At 43.0% G+C, this 17,684-nt stretch overlaps 1 protein-coding gene across 1 annotated transcript in view; it reads left to right on the forward strand.

Moving 5' to 3' along the window:
* Nucleotides 1-17,684, forward strand: part of Ttn (titin) — a 285,547-nt gene that overhangs the window by 236,485 nt on the left and 31,378 nt on the right. Inside the window, exon 277 of the mRNA XM_042688233.1 lies at nt 9-17,114. Within this exon, the coding sequence (XP_042544167.1) occupies nt 9-17,114 (17,106 nt within the window). The remainder of the gene's footprint in view (nt 1-8; nt 17,115-17,684) is intronic.

Raw genomic sequence — 17,684 nt, forward strand, 5'->3', positions numbered from 1 at the left:
ATTTTTAGATCCTCCAGGCCCACCTTCAAATGCACATGTCACCGATACCACCAAGAAATCTGCTTCGTTAGCATGGGGCAAGCCTCACTATGATGGTGGACTTGAAATCACTGGCTATGTGGTAGAGCATCAAAAAGTAGGCGATGATGCCTGGGTAAAAGATACAACAGGAACTGCCCTCAGAATCACCCAATTTGTTGTCCCTGATCTTCAAACTAAAGAAAAATACAACTTTAGAATTAGTGCCGTCAATGATGCAGGCGTTGGGGAGCCAGCAGTAATTCCAAATGTTGAAATTGTAGATCGGGAAATGGCTCCTGATTTTGAACTAGATGCTGAGCTGCGGAGAACACTTGTGGTTAGAGCAGGACTCAGTATTCGAATTTTTGTGCCAATTAAAGGTCGTCCGGCTCCTGAAGTGACATGGACCAAAGACGACATCAACCTGAAACACCGAGCCAACATCGAGAATACAGAGTCATTTACCCTTCTGATTATTCCAGAATGTAACAGATATGACACTGGTAAATTTGTGATGACCATTGAGAACCCTGCTGGAAAGAAAAGTGGCTTTGTTAACGTCAGAGTCTTGGACACACCAGGCCCCGTCCTTAACCTGAGGCCTACAGATATCACAAAGGACAGTGTCACCTTGCACTGGGACCTCCCTCTAATAGATGGCGGATCGAGAATTACAAACTACATTGTGGAGAAACGTGAAGCAACAAGGAAATCTTATTCCACAGTCAGCACTAAGTGTCATAAGTGTACATACAAAGTCACTGGGTTGTCTGAAGGATGTGAATACTTCTTCAGAGTGATGGCAGAGAATGAATATGGAATTGGTGAGCCAACAGAAACCACAGAACCTGTAAAAGCCTCTGAAGCACCATCACCCCCAGACAGCCTTAATATTATGGACATAACTAAGAACACAGTTAGCCTAGCATGGCCCAAACCCAGACATGATGGTGGCAGTAAGATCACTGGCTATGTTATTGAAGCCCAAAGAAAAGGCTCTGACCAGTGGACCCATATCACAACTGTGAAAGGTTTAGAATGTGTTGTGAAGAATCTAACTGAAGGGGAGGAATACACCTTCCAAGTGATGGCAGTCAACAGTGCAGGGAGAAGTGCCCCTCGAGAAAGCAGACCTGTCACTGTCAAGGAGCAGACAATGCTTCCAGAGTTGGATCTCCGCGGCATCTATCAGAAACTGGTCATTGCCAGAGCTGGTGACAATATCAAGGTTGAAATTCCAGTGCTCGGTCGACCCAAACCCACAGTTACCTGGAAGAAAGGAGACCAGATTCTTAAACAGACACAGAGAGTGAACTTTGAAAACACAGCAACTTCCACAATCTTAAATATCAATGAATGTGTCAGAGGTGATAGTGGTCCCTATCCACTAACTGCAAGAAACACTGTAGGAGAGGTTGGTGATGTCATTACCATTCAAGTCCATGATATCCCAGGGCCACCAACTGGACCAATCAAATTCGATGAAATTTCTTCTGACTTTGTGACCTTCTCTTGGGACCCGCCTGAGAATGATGGAGGTGTACCAATAAGCAACTATGTAGTAGAAATGCGTCAGACTGATAGTACTACATGGGTGGAGTTAGCAACCACAGTGATTCGCACTACCTATAAAGCCACTCGTCTTACTACTGGAGTGGAGTATCAATTCCGTGTAAAAGCTCAAAATAGATATGGAGTTGGACCAGGCATCACATCAGCATCCGTAGTTGCCAACTATCCATTTAAGGTTCCTGGGCCTCCTGGTACCCCTCAGGTAACTGCAGTTTCCAAGGACTCAATGACAATTAGCTGGAATGAGCCACTTTCTGATGGTGGAAGCCCCATTTTAGGATATCACGTTGAAAGAAAAGAACGAAATGGTATTCTCTGGCAGACTGTGAGCAAGGCACTAGTACCAGGCAACATTTTCAAATCAACCGGACTTACAGATGGTATTGCTTATGAATTCCGAGTAATTGCAGAAAACATGGCAGGCAAAAGCAAGCCAAGCAAACCATCGGAACCAGTGTTTGCTTTGGATCCCATTGACCCACCGGGGAAACCAGTACCTCTCAATATCACCAGACACACAGTCTCACTTAAATGGGCTAAGCCTGAATATACTGGAGGCTTTAAAATTACCAGTTATGTAGTTGAAAAGAGAGATCTTCCTAATGGACGGTGGTTGAAGGCTAACTTCAGCAACATTTTGGAGAATGAATTTACAGTCAGTGGCCTAACTGAAGATGCTGCCTATGAATTCCGTGTGATTGCCAAAAATGCCGCTGGTGCTATTAGTCCGCCATCTGAGCCATCAGATGCCATCACATGCAGGGACGACCTGGAAGCACCAAGAATAATGGTAGATGTTAAATTTAAAGACACAATTATATTAAAAGCAGGGGAAACATTCAAGCTGGAAGCTGATGTTTCAGGTCGCCCACCTCCAACAATGGAATGGACTAAAGATGGAAAGGATCTCGAAGGCACAGGAAAATTAGAAATAAAAATTGCAGATTTCTCCACCAATCTGATAAATAAGGATTCATCAAGAAAAGATAGTGGTGGCTATATCCTTACAGCAACCAATCCTGGTGGTTTTGCCAAACACATTTTCAATGTCAAAGTTCTTGACAGACCAGGGCCACCTGAAGGACCATTAGCTGTGTCTGATGTAACCGCAGAAAAGTGTGTCTTGTCATGGTTGCCTCCACTGGATGATGGAGGCGCGAAAATTGATCATTACATAATACAGAAACGTGAAACTAGCAGGCTAGCATGGACAAATGTAGCCTCTGAAGTCCAGGTAACAAAACTAAAGGTCACTAAACTTTTGAAAGGCAACGAATACATATTCCGGGTCATGGCTGTAAATAAATACGGAGTTGGGGAACCACTAGAATCAGAGCCTGTGCTTGCAGTAGATCCTTATGGACCCCCTGATCCACCCAAAAACCCTGAAGTCACCACTATTACTAAAGATTCCATGGTTGTCTGCTGGGGACACCCTGACTCTGATGGTGGAAGTGAAATCACAAATTACATTGTGGAACGGCGTGATAAAGCTGGCCAGCGCTGGGTAAAATGCAACAAAAAGACGCTAACTGATTTAAGATATAAAGTGTCTGGACTGACAGAAGGACATGAATATGAGTTCCGGATCATGGCTGAAAATGCTGCTGGGGTTAGTGCACCAAGTTCAACCAGTCCGTTTTATAAAGCTTGTGACACGGTGTTTAAACCTGGCCCACCAGGTAACCCGCGTGTTCTGGATACAAGTAGATCGTCCATTTCAATTGCATGGAACAAACCTATCTATGATGGTGGTTCAGAAATCACTGGGTATATGGTTGAGATTGCCCTGCCAGAAGAAGATGAATGGCAGATTGTCACCCCACCAGCTGGGCTTAAGGCAACTTCCTATACTATCACCGGTCTCATAGAGAACCAGGAATATAAAATCCGCATCTATGCCATGAATTCTGAGGGACTTGGGGAACCTGCCCTTGTTCCTGGGACTCCAAAGGCTGAAGAAAGAATGCTTCCTCCGGAGATTGAACTGGATGCAGACTTGCGCAAAGTCGTCACTATAAGAGCCTGTTGCACCCTGAGACTTTTTGTTCCAATCAAAGGAAGACCTGCACCTGAGGTGAAGTGGGCTCGGGAACATGGAGAATCTTTGGATAAAGCTAGCATTGAATCCACAAGCTCTTACACCCTGCTTATTGTTGGAAATGTCAACAGGTTTGACAGTGGCAAGTACATACTAACTGTAGAAAATAGCTCAGGTAGTAAGTCTGCATTCGTCAATGTTAGAGTGCTGGATACACCAGGCCCTCCACAGGACCTGAAGATAAAGGAGGTCACAAAGACATCTGTCACATTGACATGGGAACCACCTCTTCTTGACGGAGGCTCAAAAATAAAGAACTATATTGTTGAAAAGCGGGAATCAACAAGAAAAGCATATTCAACTGTTGCAACAAACTGCCACAAGACTTCCTGGAAGGTAGAGCAGCTTCAAGAAGGCTGCAGTTATTATTTCAGGGTTCTCGCTGAAAACGAATATGGCATTGGCCTGCCTGCTGAAACTGCAGAGTCTGTGAAAGCATCAGAACGACCCCTTCCTCCAGGAAAAATAACTCTGATGGATGTCACAAGAAACAGCGTGTCTCTCTCTTGGGAGAAGCCAGAGCATGATGGAGGCAGCCGAATTCTAGGCTACATAGTAGAAATGCAGAGCAAAGGTAGTGACAAATGGGCCACGTGTGCCACCGTCAAAGTCACGGAAGCCACTATAACAGGATTGATTCAGGGTGAAGAATACTCCTTCCGTGTTTCAGCACAGAATGAAAAGGGTATTAGTGATCCTAGACAACTGAGTGTGCCAGTGATTGCCAAGGATCTCGTCATTCCACCAGCCTTCAAGCTTCTCTTCACTACGTTCACTGTACTTGCTGGTGAAGACCTTAAGATTGATGTGCCATTCATTGGACGTCCTTCCCCAGCTGTACACTGGCAAAAAGATGATGTACCCCTGAGGCAGACAACTAGAGTGAATGCAGAAAGCACAGAAAATAATTCACTACTGACAATAAAGGAAGCCTGCCGAGAAGATGTTGGGCATTATGTAGTTAAACTGACTAACTCAGCTGGTGAAGCCACTGAAACGCTCAATGTTATTGTTCTTGACAAACCAGGTCCTCCCACTGGACCAGTTAAAGTGGATGAAGTGACAGCTGACAGTATCACTCTTTCTTGGCAACCACCGAAGTATGATGGTGGAAGTTCTATCAATAATTACATTGTTGAGAAACGAGACACATCTACAACTACCTGGCAAATTGTGTCAGCTACAGTTGCAAGAACAATGATAAAGGCCTGCCGATTAAAGACTGGGTGTGAATATCAGTTTAGGATTGCTGCTGAAAACCGATATGGGAAGAGTACCTATCTCACCTCAGAGCCTATTATTGCCCAGTACCCATTCAAAGTTCCTGGTCCGCCTGGCACACCCTTTGTCACACTTTCTTCCAAGGACAGCATGGAGGTGCAATGGCATGAGCCAGTCAGTGATGGAGGAAGCAAAGTTATTGGCTATCATCTAGAACGCAAGGAAAGAAATAGCATCCTCTGGGTCAAGTTAAATAAAACACCTATTCCTCAAACTAAGTTTAAGACAACTGGCCTGGAAGAAGGCATTGAATATGAGTTTAGGGTCTCTGCAGAGAACATTGTAGGCATTGGCAAGCCAAGCAAACCATCAGAATGCTACGTAGCTCGTGACCCATGCGATCCACCAGGACGACCAGAGGCAATCATTGTCACAAGGAATTCGGTGACTCTTCAGTGGAAAAAACCTACCTATGATGGTGGAAGCAAGATCACTGGTTATGTTGTTGAGAAGAAAGAACTACCTGATGGCCGCTGGATGAAAGCCAGTTTTACAAATATCATTGACACCCAATTTGAAGTAACTGGCCTAGTTGAAGATCATAGATATGAATTCCGGGTCATAGCTCGAAATGCTGCAGGAGTGTTTAGTGAGCCTTCAGAAAGCACAGGGGCAATAACAGCAAGAGATGAGGTAGATCCACCAAGAATAAGTATGGACCCCAAGTACAAAGACACAATTGTGGTTCATGCTGGTGAGTCATTCAAGATTGAAGCGGACATACATGGCAAACCAATACCAACCACTCAGTGGATAAAAGGTGATCAGGATCTGTCAAGCACAGCAAGGTTAGAAATTAAGAGCTCTGACTTTGCCACCAGTCTCAGCGTAAAGGACGCAATACGTGTTGATAGTGGCAATTACATTCTGAAAGCCAAAAATGTTGCAGGAGAGAGATCAGTTACTGTGGCTGTCAAAGTTCTTGACAGACCAGGGCCACCTGAAGGACCCATTGTTATATCAGGAGTCACAGCAGAAAAATGCACAGTGGCTTGGAAACCTCCACTTCAAGATGGTGGGAGTGACATCATAAATTATATCGTGGAAAGGCGGGAAACCAGCCGACTTGTTTGGACTGTGGTTGATGCTAATGTGCAAACTCTCAGCTGCAAAGTTACTAAGCTTCTGGAAGGCAATGAGTATATTTTCCGTATAATGGCTGTAAACAAATACGGAGTTGGTGAACCTCTTGAATCTGAGCCATTAATTGCCAAGAATCCATTTGTAGTGCCAGATGCACCAAGAGCTCCAGAAGTCACAACAGTGACCAAAGATTCAATGATCGTTGTCTGGGAGAGGCCAGCATCAGATGGTGGCAGTGAAATTCTTGGATATGTTCTTGAAAAGCGGGATAAAGAGGGCATTCGATGGACAAGATGCCACAAGCGTCTGATTGGAGAACTGCGCTTAAGAGTAACTGGACTCATCGAAAATCACGATTATGAATTCCGTGTTTCAGCTGAGAACGCTGCTGGTCTTAGTGAACCAAGCCCTCCTTCTGCTTACCAAAAAGCTTGTGATCCTATTTATAAACCAGGACCTCCAAACAACCCCAAAGTCATGGATATCACCAGATCTTCAGTTTTCCTTTCTTGGAGCAAACCAATATATGATGGTGGCTGTGAAATCCAAGGGTACATTGTTGAAAAATGCGACGTGAGTGTTGGCGAATGGACAATGTGCACTCCACCAACTGGAATCAATAAAACCAACATAGAAATAGAGAAGTTATTGGAAAAGCATGAATACAACTTCCGTATCTGTGCCATTAATAAAGCTGGAGTTGGCGAACATGCAGACATCCCTGGACCAATAATTGTTGAAGAAAAATTGGAAGCACCAGACTTGGATCTTGACCTAGAACTAAGGAAAATTATAAATATAAGGGCAGGTGGCTCCTTACGGTTATTTGTGCCTATAAAAGGTCGTCCTACACCAGAAGTGAAGTGGGGAAAGGTGGATGGTGATATCCGGGATGCAGCTATAATTGATGTTACCAGCAGCTTCACTTCTCTTGTCCTTGACAATGTCAATCGATATGATAGTGGAAAATATACTCTCACATTAGAAAACAGCAGTGGACAAAAGTCTGCCTTTGTTACTGTGAGAGTCTTGGACACACCAAGTCCACCTGTTAACCTGAAAGTCACTGAAATCACCAAAGACTCAGTATCAATCACATGGGAACCTCCTTTGTTGGATGGAGGATCCAAAATCAAAAACTACATCGTTGAGAAACGTGAAGCCACAAGAAAATCATATGCTGCCGTTGTTACAAATTGCCATAAAAATTCTTGGAAAATTGATCAGCTCCAAGAAGGCTGCAGTTATTACTTTAGAGTCACAGCCGAGAATGAGTATGGTATTGGCCTTCCTGCCCGCACTGCAGATCCAATTAAGGTTGCCGAAGTCCCACAGCCTCCAGGAAAAATAACTGTGGATGATGTCACCAGAAACAGTGTCTCTCTCAGTTGGACAAAACCTGAACATGATGGTGGAAGTAAAATCATTCAGTATATTGTGGAAATGCAAGCTAAAAACACTGAGAAGTGGTCAGAGTGTGCTCGAGTAAAGTCCCTTGAAGCCGTAATTACCAACCTAACTCAGGGAGAAGAATATCTTTTCAGAGTTGTTGCTGTAAATGAAAAGGGGAGAAGTGATCCTAGGTCTCTTGCAGTTCCCATCATCGCCAAAGATCTGGTCATTGAGCCCGATGTACGGCCTGCATTCAGCAGTTACAGCATACAGGTCGGCCAGGATTTGAAAATAGAAGTACCAGTTTCTGGACGACCTAAGCCAACAATTACCTGGACAAAAGATGATCTTCCCCTGAAGCAGACCACAAGAATCAATGTTACTGATTCACTTGACCTCACTACACTCAGCATTAAAGAAACACATAAGGATGATGGTGGACATTATGGGATCACAGTTGCCAATGTTGTTGGTCAGAAAACAGCATCTATTGAAATTATAACTCTAGATAAACCTGATCCTCCAAAAGGACCTGTTAAATTTGATGAGGTCAGTGCTGAGAGTATTACATTATCCTGGAATCCTCCATTATATACTGGGGGCTGCCAGATTACCAACTACATTGTTCAGAAAAGAGATACGACCACCACAGTATGGGATGTTGTTTCTGCTACTGTTGCTAGAACTACACTCAAAGTAACCAAACTGAAAACTGGTACAGAATACCAATTCAGAATATTTGCTGAAAACAGATATGGGCAAAGCTTCGCTTTGGAGTCTGAGCCAATCATAGCTCAATATCCCTACAAAGAGCCAGGCCCTCCAGGAACACCATTTGTCACAGCCATTTCCAAAGACTCGATGGTCATACAGTGGCATGAACCAATCAATAATGGTGGGAGCCCCATCATAGGTTACCACCTTGAGAGAAAGGAAAGAAATAGCATTTTGTGGACAAAAGTTAACAAAACCATTATTCATGACACCCAGTTTAAAGCACTGAATCTTGAAGAAGGCATTGAGTATGAATTCAGAGTTTATGCTGAAAATATTGTTGGTGTGGGTAAAGCAAGCAAAAATTCTGAATGCTATGTAGCCCGAGATCCTTGCGACCCACCAGGAACCCCAGAAGCAATAATAGTCAAAAGAAATGAAATCACCCTACAATGGACCAAACCTGTATATGATGGTGGAAGTATGATTACAGGCTACATCGTAGAGAAACGTGACTTACCTGAGGGTCGCTGGATGAAAGCCAGCTTCACAAATGTCATTGAAACTCAATTTACTGTGTCAGGTCTTACTGAAGATCAAAGATATGAATTCAGAGTCCTTGCCAAAAATGCAGCTGGTGCAATAAGTAAACCCTCTGACAGTACTGGACCAATAACTGCCAAGGATGAGGTAGAACTCCCAAGAATTTCAATGGATCCAAAATTCAGAGACACAATAGTGGTAAATGCTGGAGAAACATTCAGGCTTGAGGCTGATGTCCATGGAAAGCCCCTACCTACCATTGAATGGCTAAGAGGAGATAAGGAAATTGAAGAGTCTGCTAGATGTGAAATAAAGAACACAGATTTCAAGGCTTTGCTAATTGTAAAGGATGCCATCAGAATTGACAGTGGACAGTATATTTTAAGAGCTTCCAATGTTGCTGGTTCTAAGTCATTCCCAGTCAATGTGAAAGTGCTTGATAGACCAGGACCTCCAGAAGGGCCAGTTCAGGTTACGGGAGTCACTTCTGAGAAATGTACTCTCACATGGTCTCCACCACTTCAAGATGGTGGCAGTGACATTTCTCACTATGTTGTTGAAAAGCGAGAAACCAGTCGACTTGCCTGGACTGTTGTGGCTTCAGAAGTGGTCACCAATTCTCTGAAAGTTACCAAACTCTTAGAAGGGAATGAATATATTTTCCGAATAATGGCTGTCAACAAATATGGTGTTGGAGAGCCCTTGGAATCGGCACCAGTACTAATGAAAAATCCATTTGTGCTTCCTGGACCGCCAAAAAGCTTGGAAGTAACCAACATTGCCAAGGACTCCATGACTGTCTGTTGGAACCGTCCAGATAGTGATGGTGGAAGCGAAATTATTGGTTATATTGTAGAGAAAAGAGATAGAAGTGGCATCCGGTGGATAAAATGTAACAAACGCCGCATTACAGATTTGCGTCTGAGAGTAACAGGGTTAACAGAAGACCATGAGTATGAATTCCGAGTCTCTGCTGAAAATGCTGCTGGAGTTGGAGAACCCAGTCCAGCTACACTTTATTATAAGGCTTGTGATCCTGTCTTCAAACCTGGCCCACCCACCAATGCACATACTGTAGACACCACTAAAAATTCAATTACAGTTGCCTGGGGTAAACCCATCTATGATGGTGGCAGTGATATCCTGGGATACATGGTAGAAATCTGTAAAGCAGATGAAGAAGAATGGCAAATAGTTACTCCACAGACGGGCCTGAGGGTCACTCGATTTGAAATCTCAAAACTCACTGAACACCAAGAATATAAAATACGAGTCTGTGCCCTCAACAAAGTTGGTTTAGGTGAGGCTGCATCAGTTCCTGGTACCGTAAAACCAGAAGACAAACTGGAAGCGCCTGAGCTTGACCTTGACTCTGAGTTAAGGAAAGGAATCATAGTTAGAGCTGGTGGGTCTGTTAGAATTCATATTCCATTCAAAGGTCGGCCTACACCTGAGATCACTTGGTCTCGAGAAGAAGGTGAATTCACAGATAAGGTTCAGATTGAAAAGGGAGTAAACTTTACCCAACTATCGATAGATAATTGTGACAGAAATGATGCTGGGAAATACATTCTCAAGCTAGAAAACAGCAGTGGATCTAAGTCTGCTTTTGTAACTGTGAAAGTCCTTGATACCCCAGGACCACCCCAGAATTTGGCAGTCAAGGAAGTGAGAAAAGATTCTGTCCTTCTGGTATGGGAACCACCTGTCATCGATGGAGGTGCAAAGGTCAAGAACTATGTTATTGACAAACGTGAATCAACCAGAAAAGCATATGCTAATGTGAGCAGTAAATGCAGCAAAACAAGCTTTAAAGTTGAGAATCTTACAGAAGGAGCCATCTATTACTTTAGAGTCATGGCAGAGAATGAATTTGGAGTTGGTGTCCCTGTGGAAACTGTAGATGCTGTGAAAGCTGCTGAACCTCCTTCCCCTCCAGGAAAGGTAACACTGACGGATGTGTCCCAAACCAGTGCATCACTTCTGTGGGAGAAACCAGAACATGATGGTGGTAGCAGAATCCTGGGGTATGTTGTTGAAATGCAGCCCAAAGGAACAGAAAAATGGAGTGTTGTGGCCGAATCCAAAGTCTGTAATGCAGTTGTTACTGGTTTGAGCTCTGGACAAGAATATCAGTTCCGTGTCAAGGCTTACAATGAAAAAGGAAAAAGTGATCCAAGAGTGCTTGGTGTTCCAGTCATAGCCAAGGACCTGACTATTCAGCCTAGTTTGAAATTACCATTTAACACATACAGTGTCCAAGCTGGAGAAGACCTTAAAATAGAAATTCCAGTTATAGGCCGACCAAGACCCAAAATTTCTTGGGTCAAAGATGGTGAGCCTCTTAAGCAGACAACAAGAGTAAACGTTGAAGAAACAGCTACTTCAACCATTTTGCACATTAAAGAAAGTAGCAAAGATGATTTTGGAAAATATACTATAACAGCAACAAATAGTGCAGGTACAACAACAGAAAATCTCAGCATTATTGTTTTGGAAAAGCCTGGACCTCCTGTTGGACCAGTGAAGTTTGATGAAGTTAGTGCAGACTACGTGGTCATATCTTGGGAACCACCAGCATATACTGGTGGTTGCCAAATAAGCAACTACATTGTAGAGAAACGAGATACAACCACCACCACTTGGCACATAGTATCAGCAACAGTTGCAAGAACAACAATTAAAGTAACCAAACTGAAAACAGGCACTGAGTATCAGTTTAGAATTTTTGCTGAAAACAGGTATGGAAAGAGTACTTCCTTGGATTCTAAACCAGTAATTGTACAGTATCCATTTAAAGAGCCTGGCCCACCTGGAACTCCTTTTGTGACATCAGTCTCAAAAGATCAAATGCTTGTTCAATGGCATGAACCAGTTAATGATGGTGGCAGCAAAGTTATTGGCTACCATCTTGAACAGAAGGAAAAGAACAGTATTTTATGGGTTAAATTAAATAAGACTCCTATTCAAGACACCAAATTCAAAACAACTGGGCTTGATGAAGGCCTCGAATATGAGTTCAAAGTTTCTGCTGAAAACATTGTTGGCATTGGCAAACCTAGCAAAGTGTCAGAGTGCTTTGTTGCTCGTGATCCATGTGATCCACCTGGTCGTCCTGAAGCCATTGTCATAACAAGAAACAACATCACTCTGAAATGGAAGAAACCTGCCTATGATGGAGGTAGCAAAATAACAGGTTATATTGTAGAAAAGAAAGATCTACCTGATGGACGCTGGATGAAAGCCAGCTTTACCAATGTACTGGAAACTGAATTTACAGTGAGTGGACTTGTAGAAGACCAAAGATATGAGTTCAGAGTGATTGCAAGAAATGCAGCTGGTAACTTTAGTGAACCATCTGAAAGTAGTGGTGCCATTACTGCAAGAGATGAAATTGATGCACCAAATGCCTCACTGGATCCAAAATACAGAGATGTCATTGTTGTTCATGCAGGAGAGACTTTTGTTCTTGAAGCTGATATCCGTGGCAAACCTATACCTGATGTTGTTTGGTCAAAAGATGGAAGAGAACTAGAAGAAACAACTGCTAGAATGGAAATTAAATCTACTCTTCAGAAAACAACGCTGGTTGTCAAAGATTGTATACGGACTGATGGCGGGCAATATATTCTGAAACTCAGCAATGTTGGTGGAACAAAGTCTATACCAATCACTGTCAAGGTGCTTGATAGGCCAGGACCTCCTGAAGGGCCTCTGAAAGTTTCTGGAGTTACTGCAGAAAAGTGTTACCTGGCATGGAGCCCACCTTTGCAAGACGGCGGTGCTAATATTTCACATTACATCATTGAAAAGAGAGAAACTAGCCGACTCTCCTGGACCCAGGTTTCCACTGAGGTACAGGCTCTCAACTACAAAGTCACTAAACTTCTTCCTGGTAATGAGTACATTTTCCGTGTCATGGCTGTGAATAAATACGGAATTGGAGAACCCCTGGAATCTGAGCCTGTAATAGCCTGTAATCCTTACAAGCTTCCAGGCCCTCCTTCAACACCTGAAGTCTCAGCAATCACCAAAGATTCCATGGTTGTTACATGGGCACGCCCAGTAGACGATGGAGGTGCTGCAATTGAGGGATACATTCTTGAAAAACGAGATAAGGATGGCATTAGATGGACCAAATGCAACAAGAAAACACTAACAGATCTCAGGTTCAGGGTAACTGGCCTTACAGAAGGTCATTCCTATGAATTCAGAGTTGCTGCAGAAAATGCTGCTGGTGTTGGTGAACCTAGTGAGCCATCTGTTTTCTACCGTGCCTGTGATGCCTTATATCCACCAGGTCCACCAAGCAATCCAAAAGTGACAGACACATCCAGATCTTCTGTCTCCTTGGCCTGGAACAAGCCAATTTATGATGGTGGTGCACCTGTCAAAGGCTATGTTATTGAGGTCAAAGAAGCTGCTGCTGATGAATGGACAACCTGTACTCCACCATCAGGATTACAAGGAAAGCAGTTCACAGTGACCAAACTTAAAGAAAATACTGAGTATAACTTCCGCATCTGTGCCCTCAATTCTGAAGGTGTAGGAGAGCCTGCAACTATACCTGGTTCAGTTGTTGCTCAAGAGAGAACAGAACCACCAGAAATAGAACTTGATGCTGATCTCAGAAAGGTAGTCATTCTGCGCGCAAGTGCCACTTTACGTCTGTTTGTCACTATCAAAGGTCGACCAGAACCTGAAGTTAAATGGGAAAGGGCTGAGGGCATTCTCACAGAGAGGGCTCAGATAGAGGTAACCAGCTCTTACACAATGTTGGTGATTGACAATGTTACCAGATTTGACAGTGGTCGGTATAATCTAACATTAGAAAACAACAGTGGCTCCAAAACAGCTTTTGTTAATGTCAGAGTTCTTGACTCACCAAGTGCCCCTGTGAATCTGACTGTAAGAGAAGTAAAGAAAGACTCAGTAACACTGGCCTGGGAACCACCACTTATTGATGGAGGAGCTAAGATTACCAATTACATTGTTGAAAAGCGAGAAACTACAAGAAAAGCCTATGCTACTATTACTAACAATTGCACTAAGAATACTTTTAAAATTGAAAATCTACAAGAAGGATGTTCTTACTACTTCCGAGTCTTGGCTTCCAATGAATACGGTATTGGTTTGCCAGCTGAAACAACTGAACCCATTAAAGTATCTGAACCGCCACTTCCCCCTGGAAGAGTAACTCTTGTTGATGTGACCCGCAATACAGCTACAATTAAGTGGGAAAAACCAGAAAGCGATGGTGGCAGCAAAATTACTGGTTATGTAGTTGAAATGCAGACTAAAGGCAGCGAAAAATGGAGCACTTGCACACAAGTTAAGACTCTAGAAGCAACTGTGTCCGGCCTAACAGCAGGAGAAGAATATGTCTTCAGGGTAGCTGCAGTTAATGAAAAAGGAAGAAGTGATCCAAGACCTCTTGGTGTGCCAGTAATTGCAAGGGACATTGAAATAAAGCCATCAGTTGAACTTCCTTACCATACTTTCAATGTAAAGGCTAATGACCAACTCAAGATTGATGTGCCATTCAAAGGAAGACCTCAAGCTACTATAAGCTGGAAAAAAGATGGCCAGATACTTAGAGAAACAACTAGAGTCAACGTTTCTTCTTCAAAGACTGTTACAACACTGTCTATTAAGGAAGCATCAAGGGAGGATGTTGGAACTTACGAATTGTGTGTTTCAAATAGTGCTGGATCCATAACAGTTCCCATCACTGTAATTGTCCTTGACAGACCAGGACCTCCTGGACCTATACGTATTGATGAGGTTAGCTGTGACTATGTAACCATTTCTTGGAATCCTCCAGAATATGACGGTGGCTGCCAAATTAGCAATTATGTCGTTGAAAAGAGAGAAACCACATCTACGACATGGCAGGTAGTTTCACAAGCAGTTGCAAGGACATCCATTAAAATAGTCCGTTTGATAACAGGAAGTGAATATCAGTTCCGTGTTTGTGCAGAAAACCGGTATGGAAAGAGCTCCTACAGTGAATCTTCTGCTGTTGTTGCTGAGTATCCATTCAGCCCTCCAGGCCCTCCTGGTACACCTAAAGTTGTGCATGCCACAAAATCTACCATGATTGTAAGCTGGCAAGTGCCAGTCAATGATGGAGGAAGTCAAGTGATTGGCTATCACCTTGAATATAAAGAAAGAAGCAGCATTCTTTGGTCAAAAGCAAATAAAGTCCTCATTGCAGATACTCAAATGAAAGTCTCTGGTCTTGATGAAGGACTTCTGTACGAGTATCGTGTATATGCTGAGAACATTGCTGGCATTGGGAAATGCAGTAAGGCTTGTGAACCAGTCCCTGCAAGAGATCCTTGTGACCCTCCAGGACAACCTGAAGTGACAAATATCACAAGAAAATCAGTGTCCCTTAAATGGTCTAAACCACATTATGATGGTGGAGCTAAGATCACAGGGTACATTGTTGAACGTCGAGAATTACCAGATGGCCGGTGGCTGAAGTGCAATTTTACTAATGTGCAAGAGACATACTTTGAAGTAACTGAACTTACTGAAGATCAGCGTTATGAGTTCCGGGTATTTGCAAGAAATGCTGCTGACTCCGTTAGTGAGCCATCTGAGTCCACTGGGCCTATTACAGTTAAAGATGATGTTGAAGCCCCAAGAATTATGATGGATGTTAAGTTCCGAGATGTCATTGTTGTCAAAGCTGGAGAAATCCTCAAGATCAATGCAGATATTGCAGGGAGACCTTTGCCAGTCATTTCCTGGGCCAAGGATGGGGTAGAAATTGAAGAAAGAGCAAGAACAGAAATCACCTCAACAGACTATAATACCTTGTTAACAGTTAAAGACTGTGTGAGACGAGACACTGGACAGTATGTGCTAACACTGAAGAATGTTGCAGGCACTCGCTCTATGGCAGTTAATTGCAAAGTACTGGATAAGCCTGGCCCACCAGCAGGACCACTTGAAATAAGTGGCCTCACGGCTGAGAAATGCTCGCTGTCCTGGGGACGTCCCCAAGAAGATGGTGGTGCAGATATTGATTATTACATTGTAGAAAAACGAGAAACAAGCCGCCTTGCATGGACGATATGTGAAGCAGAGTTGAGGACAACATCCTGTAAAGTGACAAAGTTACTTAAGGGCAATGAATACATCTTTAGGGTAACTGGAGTTAACAAGTATGGAGTTGGTGAGGCCCTAGAGAGTGTGGCTGTGAAGGCACAAGATCCATTCACAGTTCCAAGTCCACCCACATCTCTGGAAATTACATCTGTAACCAAAGATTCCATGACACTTTGCTGGTCCAGACCGGAGACTGATGGAGGCAGTGACATCTCTGGATATGTAATTGAAAGGCGAGAGAAAAACAGCCTGCGGTGGGTACGTGTAAACAAAAAGCCAGTTTATGATCTGAGAGTGAAATCCACAGGACTTCGGGAAGGCTGTGAATATGAGTATCGGGTTTATGCAGAAAATGCTGCTGGCCTAAGTCTTCCAAGTGACACCTCTCCCTTAGTTCGAGCTGAAGATCCAGTATTCTTGCCATCTCCTCCATCCAAACCCAAAATTGTAGACTCAGGCAAGACATCTATAACTGTTGGCTGGGTTAAGCCCTTGTTTGATGGTGGAGCCCCAATAACTGGCTATACTGTAGAATACAAAAAGTCTGATGAAACTGAGTGGAAAACTGCCATTCAGAGCTTACGAGGGACAGAATACACAGCAAGTGGATTAACAACAGGCTCTGAATACGTCTTCAGAGTAAGATCTGTCAATAAGGTTGGTGCTAGTGATCCCAGTGAGAGCTCTGACCCTCAGATAGCAAAAGAAAGAGAAGAAGAACCTGTATTTGATCTTGACAGTGAAATGAGAAAGACCTTGGTTGTCAAAGCTGGATCTTCATTTACCATGACTGTACCTTTCCGAGGAAGACCAGTGCCCAATGTCTCCTGGAATAAGCCAGACACTGACCTTCGTACTAGAGCATACATTGATTCCACAGACTCTCGTACATCACTTACTATTGAAAATGCCAACAGAAATGACTCTGGGAAATACACATTAACAATTCAGAATGTTTTGAGTGCTGCTTCTTTGACCTTTGTTGTCAAAGTTTTAGATTCTCCTGGTCCTCCAGCCAATATTACTGTACATGAAGTAACCAAAGAGACTGCAGTGTTGTCCTGGGATGTTCCTGAAAATGACGGTGGAGCACAAGTGAAGAATTACCACATCGAAAAACGTGAAGCCAGCAAGAAAGCATGGGTCTCTGTCACCAACAACTGTAACCGCCTCTCCTACAAAGTTACCAACTTACAAGAAGGAGCCATTTATTACTTCAGAGTCTCTGGAGAAAATGAATTTGGTATTGGCCTACCTGCTGAAACCAAGGAAGGAGTCAAAATAACAGGTATGTTATTTTGCTAGAATGGTGTGAACCATTCTAATTTCTCATGATCTATCATCTTGATCACACTCCAAATATTCATACTATAACATAAAATGAAATGTCTAATAGATATGTTTTTCTTGATTAAATTATAAGAAATTTAACTGAGCACTGGTGGCTCATGCCTGTAATCCTAGCTACTCAAGAGCCTAAGATCTGAGAATCAAGGGGAAGAAAGTTCATAAGTTCAAGTGGTAGAGGGAGAACACCCAAGCCCTGAATTCAAGCCCTAGGACTGGCACAAAAAAATTAAAGTTAAGAAATTTATATAGCTGAAAACACACCCAAAAATATGTTGGATTAAAATGTAATTGAATCTAATTGCATGTACACATACACACATACATACACATACACGCAGTGTATATGCATGAAGAAAGTGTATGGTGATTTTTCTTACAAAAGAGAGAATAATTACAAAAGTGTACCTCTTTTTTTATAAAAATGATGAACTGGAGACAGATTTTACCATTTAATCTGGTCATTTTGACAGATTTGAATTCTAGTCAAGTAATGCCATAGCTTGGGAGA

The sequence above is a fragment of the Dipodomys spectabilis genome, unplaced genomic scaffold, assembly GCF_019054845.1.
Source record: "Dipodomys spectabilis isolate Male_0828 unplaced genomic scaffold, ASM1905484v1 ptg000115l, whole genome shotgun sequence".
NCBI classification, from domain to species: Eukaryota; Metazoa; Chordata; class Mammalia; order Rodentia; family Heteromyidae; genus Dipodomys; species Dipodomys spectabilis.